Raw genomic sequence first — 15,953 nt, 5'->3', positions numbered from 1 at the left:
CTGGTATGTGCAAAGCTGATGACCTAGTAAGTCCGCATATCACCGGAATGGGAATGAGTTGGACTACCGTTAGCATATTGCGTCCTGGCACTGGATCAATGGGGCTCTCGTACGCTGGCTTTGATCGACAACCCGACTTTCGTCGTAGAGTAGAAGGCAGGAGATCCACTGAACTACTTATCCTTAATAAAGTTCACTTTGGCTTAACCGCAACAGCTCTTACTGGATATTGGTCAATAGGCATTTATGCGATAAGGCTAAAAATTGAATATACCACGTTCAGCGCGCAGTGAAGAAAATTCATTAGCCGTAAGTAAGAGTGTACACGAAGACCGTGGAGAGTCGATTCGGCGCCGAAACTTCATTGTGCCGACTGACGTATAGAACGGCTTGGTGTGTTTAATGTTGAGTTCTTAATTTAAAAGCTTACAAAATACAACTTGTGCAAGGACTGAAGCAGCTCAACGCGCCCAAGTGACATCGCTCAGCTCTAAGGAACTCTACGGAGTTCCAAAAAGATACGACGTTTTCGAACTGAATTCGAGCATTTATTGAGAGAACAGTTCGATGAGCTTGAGCGAGTAATCGAAATTTGGACTCAATGGATGAACAAACCGAGACGTAGTCCCGGCCATCATGTGAAAGAAAAAATCTTCAAAAAATAAATGCCGAAGAATGTTCTTTCGATCGATAATTTGAAGTTTCTGTGTTTTCTGTAGGGAGCCTCAAAAATTACGGGTAGTGTTCCAAAGATTTATCATTCCATGAAAATCCTTTTTTTTCTCCATAGATGATGCCATATGTGTTTCTCAGTCTTAGACAACTTCTCATTAAGAGAAATGCTGCTAATAATAACCACACAAATCCCATTTAATTTGTAATTACGTAGGTTCTTAAATATTTACAAATGTTTATTCATATTAATAAGCTTAACGGTGTTAAATTTATACATATATGTTGTATAATACATACGTATGTTATTTACATAGGCATATGCATATTTTTCTACATACACAGAAAACTTTTTCCCATGGCAACCTTCGTCAACTCAAACCGTTTTCCTTTGCCCGGCGGGTAAAAACTCATTTGAATTTCTTAATGACAGTGTTAATTTTGAGTGTTACTTTGTAAATTTCGGCAGTTTTGTGTTTATTTACGAATATAAGTGTGTATGCATATCCAATATGTGTGAAGATTTGAAAACTTTTTACACTATGTATGAAATGCGGATAGATTTTATCTCTTTGTATGTATTTGCGGCTGAAAAAGCGTGGGCGTATACCAACTAATGCATAATTTAGCATAACTAATGCTCGTGGGACTCAAGCTGTGAAGGCGAAAAAACAGTTCACTACCTCCAATTCCTTTGACGACTGTACTGAAGTCTTTTGCTTATGGCGGCTTTGTACGTACTTTGTTATACCCAAGAGTAGTCATGTTGTATTGTGTTATGAGTTTGGAAGAAAAAATGTGGGTATATTTTTGTATATGGAAGTTAATGGTTTCGATCTCAGTGATGAGCGGAAATTTTTTTCTGTCTCAGTCGTATTTCTGTGGGCAAAATGTTGGCTCTGTGTTAGAGATTCCATTTGTCTTATATGTAGTGCAAAGAAGAATATTATAAATAAGAGGAAAAATTAGCGCGAAGTTTCGATATTGATCTATTCACGGAAACCCACGAGTAGCACTGAACACAACCACATTTAAGGCACCCGTCAGTCTATGAAATACCGGCGAACAAGTAGAAGCTCTGAGAGAGCGCACTTGTTATAAAATTTCCCCGTTAAGGTCATGGTGCTGCGCCTTCATTAGACCAATATTGGATTTTTTGTCAGCTGCTGTAATCAAAAGCTGGTTTGGTTATTAAAGAGGACCCAATAAGCTGATGAGTATGAAAAAATGACTAATAATCAAGTCCTTATCCCAAACAAGTTAAGTTTTTAACATATTTCGAATACGTTCTCTAGAAAATCAGGAAACATTTTGAAACAATCATTTAAAACTACTTTATTTTATAGAAGTTCTTTCGATATTTTTGCTATCCAACATGATGTCACTCTCCAAGAGGTCCGAAATTGGCGGTCAAACCTTTGGATACCGATCAAGAGACTCGGAACCTTCACAAAACTCACTCGACTGCAACGGTAGTCACCAATATTCAACAATAAACAATATTTCGTTCCCGCCAAACTTAAGTCAGTCTCATTTTTCTTGACTTTCTTGTATCCTTAACTCATTAAACTTGTAACCGCCACTTGCGTGGCTTCTTAACCTCGTGACATTTCACCATTGCGGCTTACTTACCAAAAATTGTTGCTTCTGCCAAGCGCCGCCTTCGTTGGCAACCATATTCGCACTTCGACCGCCCACTTTTTAATTTTAATGTAACAGCGCCGCTTAATTACCGCAATGAAAAGCCGAAATTTCTTAAGTACACTGTGGATCCGCGGCTTCACAGCGCTACGGCGGTTGATTATCCCGCCCCTGCGCGCTTTGTTGTCTTAGCCCAGCTTTGTTGTTGGCCTTTTGTACGCCACATGACAGCTGATGCCGCTGATTACGCGCTTGTTTGGAGAATATTTTATGTGGAAACCGCATGCTGGGCTGAGCTGGTGTACTCGTGTGTATTTGCCGCTGTGAGTTTGTGTATTTGTGTTGGTGTGAAACCGCCGCAATCCTTCCACTTAGCCGCCGTCAAACTTTTTGGCAACCCACTCGCCAAATTTCCTCATCTCTCATACATATATTTTGTGCTTAAAAAATCCCCTAATTGTTGTGGCAACTTAAATTAAATGCGCGCTTTATTCTCGGCGCTGTTTTTCTCTCTCTACATTCGCTTTCGCTCTCGTTTTAATGTTTTTTGGCTCTTAGTGGCCATTTTATGAGGCTTATAACCAGCTGTTGGCGGTGTGGCGCACATTTTAATGGAATTTGTTTAATTAATGTTCCACTCCGGGCTTTTAAAATCGTTTCATGTTATTTACGGACCAATGAGCCATAAAAGGCTCAATAAAAGTACAAAAAAAAATTATGAAAAGAAAAAAACGACTAGGCGTTGACAAAAATTGGCAAGGCTCGTGGCATTCATGGCGTTGCGTAGCGCAGTTCTACATGCAGCCTCTGGTCTATTTACACACATGCAACACATGGAGGCAACGCTTGTTTGTTCAATGCAACTGTGTGCATCTGCGCGCCAAGTAGAACATGCACTGCCACAGCACTTAACTGCACTAACATTTATTGCGCTGATCGCGGATGAGTTGTGGGTAGTGTGTGTGTGTGTGTGCATAAAAACCGTTAAAAATATTCGCTCGAGTAGGCAGACAGCAAAAATTTTTCAATGCCTGGTTGCCCGAAAGAGGCATATTGCCGTTGTCACCACAGTTTGTTGTTTTAATTTTTTTATTTTCCTCATTGTTTATAGTCTCGAGGCGCTTGCAGGCGCGAAATTTTGTATGTGTAAGGTATGCAAGCATGCAAGTGTGCTATCATACGAATTTAACAGTAGATCGAGAGCACGAGTATTTTGGTCAAAAATAAGTTATGGGGGGAGCCTGCTTTAGAAGATTAAAAAATCGATTTTTTTTGCTTAAATCTCTTTAAAAATAATCTAAGAATATGTCCACAAAGTTTTAGAAGGGAATACGAAATATTTTCGAAGCTAGAAGGGAAATGGTGACTGAGCGTCTAGCAAGATATATGAGTGATTGGGCAGAAAGCGAAAACTTTGATGCGTGATTTTTCGGTTTTTCATTTTTACGATTTTTCTTAATTGGCGGGCAGGACAGAAAAAAAAAACTAACGGTCTTATGGAATTGGGACAAAAACTAAGAAATTCAAGTTTGAAGATATTTTTAAACAACATAAAGTAAAATTTTTTGGTCAAAACCCACATTTTTTTTTTTAATTTTTTAAAAATTTGTAAAGTTTTACACTTTTTTTTAATATTTTAGTTTAACTACAAGATAAATTATTAAGAAATATGAATCTCTTTGAATTTTTTATTTCCGATAGAAATTACGACCTGCAGCCTGCCCGCCGTCCGATAAATGTACATGCGAGATGCATCGGGCAATTGCTTCCCGAAGGCAGAATATCAAAGATTTCGTATCCAGAAAATTTGTGAATGAAGTTTAAATATATAGCTAGAAACTCTAGAAATTTCGCTTTAATCACTTACTTTTTTCCCTTCCAAAAATATCCTCAAAAAAATCGATTTTTTAAGCCTCTAAAGCAGACTCCCCAGAGTATATACTATATATGTATACTTAAAACAGCTTAAGACTTTAAAGTCTCGCCGCGCTCGCCATCTGGATCTCTTTGTTGAACAACCTTCAAGTACCGGAAATTGTAAATATTTCGCAAAATATTTAATTGTTCAACAATATTTATTTTGTCGCCTTCAAAGTAATCCCCACCAGACGTAATACATTTATGCCGACGTTTTCCCCTTCGAACGTGGCCTTCAGTCTCATCAGCGAATGTTATTTTATCTCTTCGATCGACTGAAAACAGGTTTCATAGAGCGGCAATTTCAGTTTGAGGAACATGAAAAAATCACACGGATCCGAATCTGGTGAGTACGGTGATTGATTATTGGTATCCATTGTGTTTTTGGCTTTAAATTCGGTCACCTGATTACCTTACTCTTTTCGAAAAAAATACAGTTTTATTGGGACGAGTCGCGCAAGAACGCGTTTCGTACCCAAGATATCCACCAAAATCATTCGAACGGACTCGCGAGAGATTTCGAGCTCTCTTGCCTTCTCTCTAACACTTGCCTGACGGTTTTCAATCACCATATTCTTTATGTTCGTCCAGAACGAGGCATGTGTTCAACGATCTCTTGATCGCTTTTGAAGGCTTTGTATCACTTGTAGGCTTGTGTTTTTGATAAAACATTAGTTTTCCAACATTCGAAATGATTTCGCACAAGAAATTCGGTTAAAATATTAAATTTGAGACAAGATCTTTGTTCAATAGATTTATCTATTGTAAAAATCAGAACGCACTATTGAGGTGTACCGACTTAAGAAGCTGTTGTAAACAAACTGGCTGACAGATCGCGCTCATATTTGGTATGGTAATTAAGCACAGTCCTACCAACTCAACAAAATACTTTTTTTTTTTAATCTTTTACCCTGTGAATTTAAATTTTAAATCACTAAAGTTTCTTAAGGTTTCGTTAAGGATAATGAAAGATCTTGATCTTTTAGTGGATGTAATATCCTATTTCACGATAAATCCGCAATGGGCTCCAGGAGACATGATTTTCCTGGCAACTGTGAAACAGAAGACATGCCACCTTAGGCATCAGCCAAAAATTAGATTCTGGAAAAGGGTTATTACTGTGCTTCTAGCTACTTGTAGATATATAATGGACAAACATGTTGTAAATATAGCTGATTTTCGAAAATTGAAACTATCGGACGAGGGTTTCTTGACGATGTTAGTCTGAGAGAATTTCATAAGAATACTTTTCATTACCAAAAATGAATATAGGGCTTTTAACGTTCCATAAATGTTGCTGGAACTAAGCAAAAATACTTGTGGTTACCACACTATACATTACGACCGAGAGCTTAAATCCAGTCGAAAGTTAATGAAAATTGAAAGTACCGCTCAACTGAACCCAGTGAGACAAGATAAAGGCATATAAATGTCGATACAAAACTTTAAAAACAAGAGACACATTTTCAAATATACCAAACACTCACACACACACACATAAAATTGCCACCGCAAAAGCCTTCACCCTTGTTATTTACGGTTATTTAATTTATTTCACAAGCAAACCACAACATCCTTGAAACTGGTCACTTTGAGTTAAGTGAGTGCAACAATTTTCAAATTTCAGACCACCAACTGGTACTAACCATAGAAATATTTGCGAGACATTGCGGTCCAATAGAATACTATTTATAGCATGACAATATGCTCCTCTAATGTGTGTGTGAGTTTGTATGCGCCTGTATGTGGGCACTGGTGACTTTGGAAAGACTTTCGAGGCAGCATAAGCGCAAAGAATGCCGGAAACCAGCAATTCGAAGACTGCGTGAGAGCACCACATGCATACAACAACAGCAATAACAATACCACACTACAGATATAACATATATGTATATCAATATATATTTGTGTGTGTGTGTGTGTGTTGGCGTGTTGGCACGTGCCTGCTTGTAGGGATATTTGTGTCGGAGCATATGTAAGCGCATAAGTAGACGAGTACGTGTGCACTCACGCTGGCATGCAATGCCTGTTGCAACAAGCATGTTATTGCAATTAAGTAATTTCTTATTGCCACATTGTTGTGCAATACAATACATACACATATGTATGTACATGTGTCTGCTGTTGGCAATTGTTCGACAGTTACATTTAGTTGCGGTACTTAGTTGTCATTGTTGTTGTCTGGTAGTTGTTGCTGGTAAAAAGGACATTAATTGTTATTTTATTATAGCAATGAGTTCATTAAAATTTGAAATAGATTTATGGCAGTGCGTGTCATGAAACGAGCGCTTAGCAAAAAATGGCTGAGTTAAGTGGCAACAGCTGTGGCACGACTTTATTAACTCTGGTAAATTAGCATCTATAAAATCATTAAATACTTCTCTTTCTTCAATTTGTTCAACACGTCTTTTTAGTTTTGAAAAAATCTTATGCTTGCTTTGATTGGTAAGAACAACTAACTACCAAGTAGGCTTCGTAGTCTCACAGGAAATAGTCTTACGGCATCAAATCGCACGACCAGGCGACCAATTGACTGGGCCATTTCGTGAGATAACACGCTCACCAAACTAGATTTTCAATAAATCGATTGTGACATTCGCTGTGTGGCTTGTGACGTCGTACTGTTGGAACCACATATTGTCCAAGTCCATATTATTCAATTCGGGACAAAAATATTCGGTTATCCAATCTTAATCATCACGAAAGGAGTATGATCCAATGAATCCACCGGCCCATAAACCGAACCAAACCGTAATTTTGTTTGTTGACGAAACCATTTAGCCAGAAATGAGCCTCATCGCTGAAGATGATTTTTCGATGAAAATCCGGATTTTTCAAGTTGCTGCTCAGCCCAATTCTCGAACATATGATGATTCTGAAGGTCAAGCGGCTTCAGTTCTTGCGTCAATTTGATCTTGTAAGGATGTAGGCCAAGATCTTTTCAAAAAATCGCCACAACGACGTCACAAAGATGCCCTACACTTAACGACGTGTGAGAGACTGATTTGGGTCTTCCTCAATGATTGCGCTAGCGGTAGCAATATTTTTTGACTTGACGTGGGACCATTTTGTATTGTGCCTGTGGATTCAAATCTTTTCACTAGATGCTCAATAGTTGATCTGACTAGACGATTGTGACGACTATAAGTTGAACGTAGCACTCTTATTGTTGAGTCCACTATCACAGAATTTTGGTAGTAAATTTTAATAATTTCGACTCATTGTTGGATCGCATATCTTTCCACGGTGAAATGGTAAAACTTACTGTAGATAAATGTTAAAAGGGTGGTAAAAATATGACATCGTTTGCTGTTTAGTCGTCTACTTTTGTAGCGTCCCTCTGAAAAAACCCTTTAGTAGCTCTCGTTCCAAGAAAGTGATCTCAACAGAAAATCATTTAAAGATCGTTTGAGTTCTGGAAAAATCGCAAGATCTAAGGCGGTACTTATGGAATTTTAGTATATAGTTCTCTAAGTTAATGGTCTTATTGCATACTGATCCCATCAAATGCACAGCATTATCATGGCGTCATAGATGTTCGGCTTGCCGTTGATTTAGCTGGTGGACCATGTCCTATATACGACTTTTTGCGTTTGGGTTTGTCGTTATAGATATTTTATTCATCACCGGTCACTATTTCTGTCTTTCCACCCCACTTCCTTTGCATTTGAATATATCTTTCTGCTTTTAGACTCCCAGGGTCTATGCGAGAGTCAGTTGCAACAGTCTTCCACGAGAAATGATTCCAGTACACCATTGTCAAATCTTTTTGACATCACTGAATATTCTTCCCCTTCCGTGTGTCGATTAAATCGCTAAAGCTTAGTACCTTGAAGCAGTGGTGCCACCAGGTTGGACGCATGGATTTTATTAAGTCGTAAATTGTTCATGAGGAAGTCTTCTTTACGGCAGATTCGTAGAAAAATCAGCTTACTTCAGGTTTATAATTTCAATTGGTTTTCAAATTTCACTTTTTTTTATCTCAATTGTCTTCTTCCAGTCACAATCGATACCGGTTTCAGACAGTGCAATTTCACCAAATTCCATCTAACAAGTTTATTTCTCGTTCTTTGCGCCTGTCACGGCAATACTCTGTTAAGTGAAGCATAACAAATTTTCCAAATATTTTCCGAAAACCACAAAAGTTTGCTGGTCCGGCGAACACATTTAAGCCACAACAATAACAAAATGTCGCGCAATCCAACACATTTGACGTTGACAGATTATATCCGTTATCTTTGTTGCAATTCTGTTGCACAAATCCTCTTTTATTCTTATTTGCGTTTCACTTGCCATGTTTGCTTGAAGTTTGAACCACAATGTGGATGTGTGGGAATGTGAAATCGCCAGCGGGCGTTGCTTTGGAAAGTGACAGTGCGGAAAATATTTTGCATAAACTAATCTTATACCTAAATAAATAAAATTGAAAGTGGCTACACATGAAAATGTTTCGTATTTTCAGTTTGAGCTAGGTTGAGACACTTTTTGGGGAGAAGATGAAGCGATTATTTCGGACTTTAGAAGGCGAAGAATATTTTTAAACATTTTCAGATATGGAATGGTCTAAGAAAGAGAAATACGGGGAGAGAGGGGTATTTAACATATATTTGGGTATAATAAAGGTCCACGAGGCAACCAAATAAATTTACATAATTTCGCTGACTTCAAATCATGCTTTTTCAAATACAATGACATTCGCACTAGTAGGAATGAACTCAACTGCCGTGCCTATGAATTATTTTCTCAATTGGTAAGTACGGAACGAAGTAAATACTGGATAGTTTAAGAAAGGTTGATGGGTGCGAGGCTGGTTCTTGGTAATCTGATTGGACCCAACTCCTCATTACAGTCTGAAAGACTGTTTCGGTCCTCATAAGCGGTAGGGAGAGCAGAAGAGGTAAAGTTGTTAGGTACAGAGTCTCTTCTGGAATCTTCTTCGCATATAAAGATTAATGTCAAGGAAATTTAGTGCGACCGACTTCTTGGGTACCAAGCCAAACAAATATAAGGAAAACGAGGAATAATGATTGGACTCAATTTCTCTTCACAGTCCGAAGCGAGCTTCCGATCTCCCATTCTTCTAGTACTTTTGTTATTCGACGCGGATTGTACCCTTCATTCACTTTATCTACCTTTTCGATCAGCCAAACAAAGTCAGTTACTAGTCTATACCATATGATCAAATTTGATCCGGAAAAAAGTTACAGGAAGTCAAATCTGGCGAATACGGTGTCTGAGCGATGACTCTCATTTCGTGTTTGGCCAAAAAGTCAGTCACAATCATGTTAGAATCTGATGGCGTATTATCTTGGTAAAAACTCTATGAATTTTTTGCCCATAAATCCGGTTTTTAATGTCGAAATGCTTCCCGTAGACGCCTCAAAATGACCAAGTTGTATTGCTTATTGGCCATTTGTTCTTGTGGAACGAGTTTACGGTTTCATGAGTTTAGCAATGACACGTTTCATACCTAAAACATTAACCATAATGTCTTGAGTTGACTACAAGACGTGTTGAAATCCTTTGCTACCTCTTTTATGCCAACATAACGATTTCCAAGCACTGTATTTTTCACTCTTTCGATTCGGTTTAAGTCGGTATAGTCTGAGTTGAATTTGATCATATAGTATAAGAAGTTCTAAAACCTAGCAAAAGTTTATCCTTAGCAGAAACTTGAATGTATGAGCATATATTTTCTTCTGCAGGAGGATTTATTAACTCAAGCAGCACCCTCAGCTCAGCTCAGTGAGGAAGACATCACAACTCTTCAAATCATTCAACCCCCAAACTCACAGATTCCTTACTCTTTAGTAAAGCCCCCTTAAACTCAATTAATCAAAAGCTTCAATTTGATTAAATGAATTTCCCAGAACATTTGTAAATAAAGAGACATAAGTGTAAGGTCATTGCTAATATTTGTAATGCGATTATAGGCCTTCATAAAGTGATTTGACACTTGACATTTTTACAAACCCAAACAAACACCTACAGGCATACAAGCCTATAATCCATATAGGAGCAAAAGGGTTTTTGTAATGAAAAAATGAAAAGGGAAATGTGCAAAATTTTCATGTGACAAGGCTAGATTACGATGAAAGACGAGGAGAAGGTAGATTGAAGGACAAACATCAAAATTGGTGCGGGGTATAAAGCAGAAAACATTGTCGGTGATTTAGATCCAGCTAGTGACTCACACCAAATTCTAATGATTCGATTAGTAGGCGAATTCAATTGATTTGTTCTGAATGTGTTTGCATGTGAGGGTGGATGTGTGTGCGAGTGGGTGGTGTAATTGATTTTAATGTGAAAGTGTAAATGCCACTCGGCTGAGTGGCGTTCAGTCTTGTTTGGTGCGATATGGTTGAATGGTGTGTAAATGGCCGACAACAATCGGGGATTAACTACTTGATTTAGCATAATTATTGTACAAGCAATTAATGAGCAATCAATTAAGATTGTTGGTGCACAGTCTAGGCAGCTATGGGCGTTGTGTGGTGGTTAGATTTTGGAAATGCGAGAAAATGAAAAGCAAAGCGTAACGGAAGAATGACTGATTGATGGTTGTTGAAGCTGCAAGTTGTCGTAGATTAGCCACTCAGTGGCAATATTGTGGGGTCTCCTCAGCATCGCACTTGTAGGTGTTTGAGTGTTGTTCTGGCGACTATTAATTAATTAGATAAATATACTCATGGCAATTGAACTTTAACGCAATTAGAGATAAGATGGTGAACTATGTAATATTAAAAAAAAGTATTTAATTGTATGTGCTTCAAATTTCGAGCGGTATATTTGCGGCATGAGCTAAAATTTTTGAATGTGATTTGGAAGAATATGAGAGCTTTGGATTTAAGATTTTGGTATCTTAACGAACATTTCGCACTTTCTGTACGCTTCGGAAAAAATTGTGCAAAAGTAGAAGGCATCCTATTTTACTTTTCCTGTTCATTGTTTACGCCAATTGGAGATTCCAAGTGTAGTCAAGTCCTTCTCCACCTGCTCTCTCCAACGGAGTAAAGGTGCTTTCATCCATTCGGACAACATGACCTAGAAAGCATAGTCGCTGTCTCCTAATTCACTGAACTATCTCAATGTCGCAGTATATCTATTATAGTTCAGCGTTCCATTTACTGTGGAAAATACCATAAATTTTCCGCAGATACTTTATCTTGAAAACTCGTTACGCCGACTCATTAGCTGTTGTCATCGTCCATGCCTCTGAACTGTATTGCAGGACGGGGATGATGAGTTATTTGTAGAATTTGGTCTTTGTTCGTCGAGAGAGGACTTTACTTCTCAACTACCTACCTGCACCTGTAGACAAGAGCTATTCTGCGTTGGATTTCTAGGTTGACATTGTTGTTGGTATTTATACTGGTTCCAAGACAGACGAAATTATCTACGACTTCGAAGTAATCACTGTCTACAGTGATATGGGAACCAAGTCGCGAGTTCGATGACTGTTTGTTTGATGACAGAAGATACTTCGTTTTTTCCTCGTTTACAACCAGAGATCGGAGAGTTTCTTCCCGGTCTTGACGGAGGTTTTGGTGTAGCTCAACGTCAGCTTACACCGCTGTATTAGCTTTGCGAGGGATACCAAGTTCAGACTCATCGTCATAGATACAGTTCCTTTTCGTGCTGTCGAAGGCGGCTTTAAAATCGACGAAGAGGTGGTGTGTCGATCTTCCTTTCATATGTATTTTCCAAGATTTGGCTCATGGCGCAAAACCGGTCCGATAGTAGATTTTTCAGGTATGCTCCGGTCACGAAACGTTCCGTTAGTCACCGCATCTTTTCGTAAAATTTTCGAGTATTATCCCTATTGGTCAGCTTCTCATGTTCTTTATACTCACCCATTTCGGCCTCTTTCTTTGTTTTCTTTAAAGGTTTTATCGAGAGTGTAGTAGGTAGACTATCAATATAAACATAGGGGTCTTAAAAATTCTAAAGTAATAGGAAAACTGTACATTATTATTATTATTTCATAAAATTCTAACCTCAAAATATATTTTTTCTTTTTTTTTGCAGCTAAATGATCTTATAAGCGACAACACCAACTAGTTTAAGCTAAATAGAGAGCAGAGCGTCGAATGAGAGCAAAGTAGTGATTTTTAATTACAAAATTCCTTAATTAAAATTAGTCAATAATAGCGGAAATAAAATTAAAGCAAATAATAAAAATAAAATGCAAGCAATTCAAAAGTGAGAAACTTTAGCTAGAGCAATTTACTTAAGAAATTAGTAATACACAAAGCAAAAAGAAGAAAAAAATTATTAATTAATTGTAAAATATAAATAATTTAAATGTATGTTAACGGAAATAACGCCATTGTGATTCTTAATTATAGCTTACTATTAAAAAATAAATACTAAATTCAAAAGAAATATACGAAAATCATAATTATAAATATAAAAGTTCAAAAAAAATTAAAAAAATATTAAAAAAAGATAATTATAATAATAACTAAAAGCCGATTTAATTTATAATAAATTCCAAAGTAGTTAGCTAAATAGCCATAAAAAGTCGCCATAAAATATAAAAGTAATAACTGCAGTGAAAATTTTGCCATTAAATTAATATAAAATATAATAATAATTTAGTGAAAAAATTACGGTAATTCAAAGCAAAAAAAATTTAAAATAAAAACAATAAAATTAATAAAAATTATTGTGAATATATAAAGCGAAAAATATGTGGGCATACAAATTTAAATTATTTCCAATTAAAAAAATACGCTCCCATTTTTAATTAATTACAAGTAATTAATAAAAATAATTGATTCATTTGAAAGTATTAGTTAATTAAAAGTCTTATAAAAATTATAAAAGTAAAAATATATAATAATTAATACATACTATAACTGCTAAACAAATTAATCCAGCGTAACGTCAGCCGCCCATAAGTTACACGCCGCTGCTTAGAGAAAAATTATAATAAAATCAAAACAAATAATTAGTCCAAATCCATACACTTCCCTATGAATGCGTCATTATTATAACAAATGTTAAAATATTTACTTAAAGCAATTTCAATTAGAATAAAATCAATAAAATTTAGCTAATACAAGTTGTACGGAATTCCGCAAAGAAATCGTAAACACTGAAAGTTCACAAATACAAAAGCGGTTACTTGGCTTGAACCGGTTACTTAAATCAGATATCATGCAAAAAAGCTGTATAAAAGAAGTATAAAGACAAGCACATTATAACGATTAATCATTGAAAACCGATTACTTGAAAACCCGGTTAACCACATAAACACCGATTACTTACAACAAAATCTTTTAACGCGACGTGCAATAAATTTTACGCCTGAAACCATAGCTGATTAAAATAAAAAAGTTGGAAAACCGGTTACTCAGCACACTGAAATTCGTAGAAAGAGCAATAATTAATAAGAAAAATAAATCATGCTGCAAATTATCTAACAGCTATCATTAATTGGCAAACATTTGTGGAGTAAAAAGCTGCGGTTGCCTAAACCGACTACTCATAAAAAAATTAAGTTATAATTAAATTAACTAAAAATAGCGCAGGAAAAATTCGAACTTTCATTAGCGGCCAAACTAATTATTCGCATTCAAAAAGCTACTCCAGTCTTAAAGTAAAATCTAATAAACACGCTCTAACTGAATCGGTTACTCTGCGCCATGCCGTGTCCGCGACAGAAAATTTTCACGCGCTCGTATGCGTTCACGCCACCAGCGATGAATACGAAACGCTGGTGATTGCAGAGACTGCATAAGTATTTGTGATGCAAGAACGTGAAATTACTGTTACTGTTGCAACAACAACGACTATTCACTACTCAAAGCTCAGCTCTCAATAAGAAGCAAAAGATAAAAAGTAAAGTAATTTAAGTATTAAAGCTAAATTTGCGCGTTCGCGAGTGTTTGTGTTTTATATAATTTAATTATTTTCGTTTATCGTCAACTCGATTCAATTCTACGCAACTCAACTCAACGCTCAACTCAACTCAACTCAACGCCACTCAGTGCGACGCGACGTAATCAAAGCACGAAGACGCTGACACGCGTTGACGTGCTCGTTGTGCCACTACCACCACTACCACCAATTTTCAGGTTGTTTGTTGTGTACATTGCTATTGTGTTCGTACAACAACAACAGCCGGCAAAATGACGATGTGGCAGAGTGGCGGCATGGGAGGCCATGGCTCCCAAAATAATCCATGGATGAAATTAATGGGCATCGTACACAAGGAGCGACGACATGCGGACAATGTACAATCGCAGAGCGGCTCCAACGAACGGAATCTAAATCAGTAAGTACATAATTTAAGAATTTTTATGCGGATCCTCAACTAAAAATGTCTGTTTGTTGTTTAAGATTGTAGTAAAGAAGGAAAGGGAAAACTTACGACTGTTTTTCAAGTACATACATAGATTTCAGGTGATGCGCATTGCCTGTGGAGTTTTGATTATAATCTTTATGTTAATGCCGCGGCTCAAGACAAAGTGCATAAATTTGCAAAATACAAGTATTAAAGCCTCATTTATGGTAAGGAATTATGTACTTACTTACAGCAGGAAACGTTGTAGCCACTCAAAAGATGATTATCTAACGCTCCACAGTTTGAATAATGGAGTGCCAAAGAGCGCCATAAGATATAAAGTTATCTTTAAAGTTAAAAAGTTCTCTTAAGAATATTTCTTGCACTGACATATTTTCAGATCTAGTTAATGCTTCCGAAAATTGATTATGAGGCTTTTCTTTTACTCAATTGTCTTCTACCGTAACCGAGTAATAGAAAAGTATAATGAGTTTAGCTGTCGATGGATTCTAATGATTTGTAGGTGTGATTCTCAGAAAGATTTGTGATATTCAGAAGTAAAACCCTCAGCTTCAATGACATATTGGCCTTTCATCTTAAGACCTTGAGATTTTGAATGTATCGAGCAGTCATTAAACATCGAATCGTTAAATACGAACTCGGTGTCTCTGTGGTTTAATTTATAAATATGGCAGTTGTTAGAAACTGTTTAGAAGATGAACAATATCGAAAGTTGCAGAAAGTTCTTGTTTACTCTGTAACATTTGAAACCAACTCACAAAAATCCTATCTCAATCTGATTATCATCTTTAAAACAGGTTACTTTAAGCCAACATAAACATCCCAACCCTTAATCTAATGCTCCAGGTGGTTGTTCCAAGCCTCGACTGGGATGAGCACTACACCTCAGCCAAGGTTTTTGGATAGAGTCCATTCGGTGGACTGATGGTTTGTTTTCATGTCACATTCCCACCACAAACTCACGTCTCTTAACCAGTAATGATGAGTGCGATTAATGTACGGTATTGAGCTATGTTGTCAAGCATCTCTTACGCGACCTCTTTACGATGTCGTTTTTGGAAAAGATTCAGGTTTTTGGTACGAATCACGACAGTCTTCATGCCCAAAAGATAAGCCAAAATGTATTAAGTCGATCTTTAACAGACGTTACGAAGCTTTGCTATCTCTCTACTGCAAAGAATCTAGAAAAATTTATTATTCATTCTTCCAAAGACTTAATTTAAATGGTCCAATCCGTTTGAAATTACATAGATCAGATGGTATATACAAGTATTATATACACGAAATGGTATTGCTTTTGATTCAAGGTCTATAAACAGTTAGTTTTTATTATAATTTGAAAGAACATTCTTTGAAATTTTTTTTTTTTTGTAAATTATCTCTTTCAAATGTTGGCCGCGCCTACGTCTGA

The 15,953-nt window shown here is 36.8% G+C and overlaps 1 protein-coding gene across 1 annotated transcript in view; it reads left to right on the top strand.

Moving 5' to 3' along the window:
- The window catches only part of LOC105227479 (potassium voltage-gated channel protein Shaker), a 541,010-nt gene that overhangs the window by 95,592 nt on the left and 429,465 nt on the right, over nucleotides 1-15,953 (top strand). Inside the window, exon 3 of the mRNA XM_049454909.1 lies at nucleotides 12,259-14,512. Coding sequence (XP_049310866.1) covers nucleotides 14,367-14,512 — 146 coding nt within the window. The 5' untranslated portion in view covers nucleotides 12,259-14,366. The remainder of the gene's footprint in view (nucleotides 1-12,258; nucleotides 14,513-15,953) is intronic.

The sequence above is a fragment of the Bactrocera dorsalis genome, chromosome 4 (assembly GCF_023373825.1).
Source record: "Bactrocera dorsalis isolate Fly_Bdor chromosome 4, ASM2337382v1, whole genome shotgun sequence".
NCBI classification, from domain to species: Eukaryota; Metazoa; Arthropoda; class Insecta; order Diptera; family Tephritidae; genus Bactrocera; species Bactrocera dorsalis.
Note: the sequence above shows the minus strand (reverse complement) of the source record. Positions and strands in the feature narration are given on the sequence as shown.